We start from the raw sequence: 4,741 nt of genomic DNA, 5'->3' as shown, positions 1-4,741 counted from the left end.
GCATAAAGATTTCTCCTTCAATAATAATTAGCAACTTATTTCGTAGTCATGAGCTCAAAAAATGTTAATTGATCATCGATATAAGCTTTGATGTTTTTTTTTCCAGAGACTTTAAAGGACTAAGATGAAAGTGATGTGATGGATATATAAAAATAAATAAATAAAATTTTATTTTTTAAAAATGTAATGTAAAAATTTTATTTATTTATTTATTAAATTTAAATAAAAAACCACAATTAAATTTAATTACAATGTAAAATTGATTTCACACATAGAATGAAAGCATGCAAAAGTCCAAAGGCTACACAAATAACGTACGGTAGTGTTAGTTGCAAGTCTTTTTAACGCTATAGTAATAGTACCATGTAATGCATGCCACATGTTGCAAGTCTTTGCTGTCCGAGTCATGTCCTAGAAATAATTAAATCAACTAGATTTTATAAATCACGAGGGCAAATACATCCAGGCCGATGGCTTTCTCCAGCCATGTAGAAACCTTATCATTGTCAAAATGGTTGATCTTGAATTAGATTAGCGAGAGATAGACGTTAGAGTGGCCAAGGCTCATTTCTTATCTTGTCGTCATAGTTGTTGTTGTTTTTAAATAATATTTTTATGTTTTTAAAATTTATTTTTAATTTCAACCTATCAAAACAAAAACAAAATTACTTGCCGTGCTAGTAGTAGGGGTGGGTATTCGACATGACTCTACAAGGGGGGATCATTTTACCCCTCCCATGGTTCCCTCAATGGCCCCGCCTAATAATTCTATCATATCTCTCTCTCTCCAACTTATCATTAAAGCCTGCATGACTTCAATTATTGCAATGATCCCAAAAGCATGACATATCTGACCTGGTCACATCCTCTTAGATGTGCATTTTAATGGCGACCTTGTGAAAAAGCCAACCCACGCGCAGGGGACCACCCCCAATCCTCTTCCCTTCTTCCCAGTATATTTATTTCTCGAAACACAAAATACCCACCAAGAAAAATCAAAACCCATGGGAGAGACGACAGTACAGTACTGTGATGGACTGACTCATTGGATGCCTATATATCTATATATATATCTTAGGTGGACTGGCCCTTTTTATCATACGAATAATCTAATGCCTGGTTTAGCCACTTGAAAGACACAAAAGAACATTGGCCCTTTTAAAATTATGCACCCAAACTTTTCTTGGAGAAGTAAAAGATTGGGGTCTCTTTGTCTGCTTGAGGGTGTGAAAAGAAGGGGCAGTTTATGGTCAAATCTCGTGCTAATCTGACGATATCTTCCCGATGTGTGTCCCTCTCAGCTCCCACATCACGCTAATACTTATCTAAAAAGAGGGTTTAATTTCTTTTCTTTTTGGGTTTTCTTGCCCAATTGTTAGCTGACAAGTGTTGGTAATCGATGCACTGTTCTGGTTGGTGAGTTAGCAGGCTGTAGCCTCACCCTCAAGTCATCTCATCTCAGTTACCCTAACCTAAAGAAAAATTACTGGTAGGTAGCGTTCTAAGTAACTTGGAAACTGCAAAAGTGACGAGAAACTCACTCATTGATGGGTTATTATCATTTGAAAACAAACGAAACAACAGTGCTTTCTTTTCTATAATTGTGTTTGGTAACAACACGTAATCATATTGTGATGATAATGATGATGTTCATGATGATAATAATAACAATAATGCAACAGTTCAACATGGCTGCATGATCACAACCCTTGGATTACTCCTTGAATTATTTCCTCGTATTATTGTGGATGTCGTGGCCCTTTATCGGTGAGAGCACAATAATTTGAAAGATTAGGAGGTAATAATCGAATTATTTAAATGTAATACTTCCCTTTGATAGTCTCTACAGTGCTTCCTAACATCATCACATATCTAACGTCCTAAACAATAATTATTCTTTGCAGCAAAAAAGAGAAGGGAAAGAGGAGGCCATACCACTTGAGCTAAGCTTGATCAAGATCATCTCCATCTTAAACTAATTAAATAACTAAGTATGATGTGTAGCATGTAGATGAGCGTACTTGTGCACAGAAGAAGAAAACAGGGAAAGTTAAGAGTTAGGTTGCCTTGTGCCTGATAAAAATTGCCCCACTACATTTTCTTTTCAAATGCCAACGATTTATATATCAAATTAAATACTACCAATCATATATCATTGTTTCTCAATAAAGTCAAATATACTTCATATTTCCATTTCATTCCTCCTTAAAATAATCAACCATATGGTTAAGCTTGATTGTTTTCTATTTTTTATTTTTAGAAATCTCTCTCTCTCTCTCTCTCTCTCTCTCTCTATATATATATATATATATATATATATATATATATCTATGTATTTGTGTCTCGTGTATGGACCGTTGTTTTTTTTATAGATTCACGTGTGTTTGTCAACCTGGATTTGTCGGTCAATCCTTACACCCGGAGGGAAAATAAATATAAAGGCACACGGTCTGGAGAGGGAGATCTGTAATTCTGTGTGTTTGTTTTCATTTCAGAAACACAATAATACATAGGGTGTTTTTCTCTCTTCAAAAACCGTTGGAAGCTCATCTTTAGTGTTCCAAAATATGGAGCTGGCCTTGAGTCTAGGTGATACATCAAAGCCTTTCAAGTTTCTTGACAAAACCCCAAAGTTATCAAGCAAAGATCTTGGGTTTTGCATGGGCTTAGGGAGTGGGTTTCCTGCAACAACAAGATCACAAGACAAACTAGGTAGCCATGAAAGTAACTATCAAGACGATGAAAGAAGGGTATCATCAGATCCGCCACTTCAACTTGATCTTTTGCCTTTCTCTCCTGTTCCTCGTGGACATCAGGCTCCTTCCAGGATTCACTTTCCATGGCTGACAGATAACTGTAACGTCACTTTGGACTAAAATATTTTTTTAGCAGCTCTGTAGCAGTTTTTAAGATTTGGGTTATGTTTTTTTTTTATCACTTGTTGATTCTTGGCTTGGTTTCGAATTTTTGCAGTGGTGTCCGAACCTGGTTCAACCGAAGCACCAGGGAGAAGGTTTGATGTGAACCGGATCTCCATGGATGATGCTGATGAAGGAACGGCGATTTCGTCGCCGAATAGTGCAGCGTCGTCCTTTCAAGTGGATTTTGGGATTAGAAGTGGGAGAGACCGTAAGAGAGATTTAGATGCTATTGATGCTGAGAGAGCAAGTTCAAGAGCAAGTGATGATGACGAGAACGGTTTGACAAGGAAGAAACTAAGGCTCTCTAAAGAACAATCAGCTTTTCTTGAAGAGAGCTTCAAAGAGCACAATACCCTCAATCCTGTAAGTCATCATATCTTGAAGGATATCAAATGATTTCTTGATTTTATTTCTAACTAAATCCCAAAATTCTCATGGGTTTACTAATCTTGTGGAGCTTGTTTAATTAGAGTTTAGCACTGAATGAAGTTTTCTCTTTCTTGTAATCATGCAGAAGCAAAAGCTAGCTTTAGCAAAGCAATTGAATCTTCGTCCTCGCCAAGTGGAAGTGTGGTTTCAGAATCGAAGGGCAAGGTGCTTTTCTTTGACAGTATTATATGTTGAGAAACGATTTTTTTTTAGAAAAATAGTCTTAGAATGAATTTGTGATTTAGGTTTTGTTTTGAATGATATACAGGACAAAATTGAAGCAGACAGAAGTTGATTGTGAGTATTTAAAGAGGTGCTGTGAGACATTGACAGAAGAGAACAGGAGGTTACAAAAGGAACTGCAAGAATTAAGAGCTTTGAAAACTTCACAACCTTTCTACATGCAGCTTCCTGCCACCACTCTCACCATGTGTCCTTCATGTGAGCGCGTGGCCACCACTACCACTTCCTCTTCTGGCACCACCACCACCACCACCACCAACCCATCCACCACCACCACGAGCACCACCAACTCTAAACCATTGTCACTACCTGCTAAGCCTCGGTTATTTCCTTTGTCACATGGCCAGGTTCAACCTCACCATGCTGCTTCATGACTCACGATGACTAATTTTTTGAAAAAAAAGAACACAAAATGAAAGACTGGAAAAGAGTTTTTCCCCCCTTCCCCGTGTGTAAATAGCTTGGCTTTGGTGATTTTCTTTGTTCCTATCATAATTAGTTTCATTTAGTAATATGGGGCAGGGAAAGTTTGAAAGAGTGGCTGATATACTTTGACTGATGATCTCATGAGGTTGTAGAAGAGATTTGGATAAAATCTAGGCCTCAATTTTGTGGGAAGATAATTTACCACCTGATGTATTTAATGGATTTTTGTATTGAATACAGTTTGGAGGATTATTTATTACTTCTCATTCTCTTGGATTATCTCTCTTTTACTTGTTCTGCAGTGCTCCTATGATTTTAATGGTTGATATGTATATTTCATCATTTATTAATCCTCTGCCTCTTGCCTAGTAAAGAGAGCAAGATCAGATTGTCTGGGATGAGTTTGAAATGGAGGCCTTAACACGGTTTTGCAAAGAAACTTGAAAACATTAGAAATTATTGAGGTTGTTGGCAAGCAACAGTCTGAGGATACTGACCAAATTTATGTTTGCCACGCTAAGGATGCTTGAATGCCACGCCTTCAAATCATTTTATTCGTCGATGCATGATGACTTCGCTCACTGTAAATGATCGTGTTGGTCGGGGCAAGCCATTGCCTTGTTCAAAGAATGGAAATCGTCTGTATTTCGTTGAATTTTTTTTTAAAATTTTACAAATTATGTATGCTTCTCCCATTTAGTGAAAACAAACTATTCAATTTA

At 37.0% G+C, this 4,741-nt stretch overlaps 1 protein-coding gene across 1 annotated transcript; it reads left to right on the top strand.

Moving 5' to 3' along the window:
- The first annotated feature begins 2,360 nt into the window (after window positions 1–2,360).
- LOC133676903 (homeobox-leucine zipper protein HOX11-like) lies at window positions 2,361–4,278 on the top strand. The gene is made up of 4 exons (XM_062098697.1): window positions 2,361–2,856; window positions 2,974–3,284; window positions 3,436–3,515; window positions 3,619–4,278. Exons 1-4 carry the CDS (start codon window positions 2,568–2,570, stop codon window positions 3,965–3,967), a joined length of 1,029 nt encoding a protein of 342 aa, XP_061954681.1. The 5' UTR covers window positions 2,361–2,567; the 3' UTR covers window positions 3,968–4,278.
- Window positions 4,279–4,741: the final 463 nt, after the last annotated feature.

This window comes from Populus nigra, chromosome 17, assembly GCF_951802175.1.
Source record: "Populus nigra chromosome 17, ddPopNigr1.1, whole genome shotgun sequence".
Classification (NCBI taxonomy): Eukaryota; Viridiplantae; Streptophyta; class Magnoliopsida; order Malpighiales; family Salicaceae; genus Populus; species Populus nigra.
This window is presented reverse-complemented; position numbering and strand designations above follow the sequence as displayed.

Excerpts from the sequence above, each read along its gene's own strand:
- LOC133676903 (XM_062098697.1), top strand. The coding sequence starts at position 2,568 with ATGGAGCTGGCCTTGAGTCTAGGTGATACATCAAAGCCTTTCAAGTTT. Across the intron at positions 3,285-3,435 it reads AGCACAATACCCTCAATCCT|AAGCAAAAGCTAGCTTTAGC; the intron begins GTAAGTCATCAT and ends GTAATCATGCAG. Across the intron at positions 3,516-3,618 it reads TTTCAGAATCGAAGGGCAAG|GACAAAATTGAAGCAGACAG; the intron begins GTGCTTTTCTTT and ends AATGATATACAG.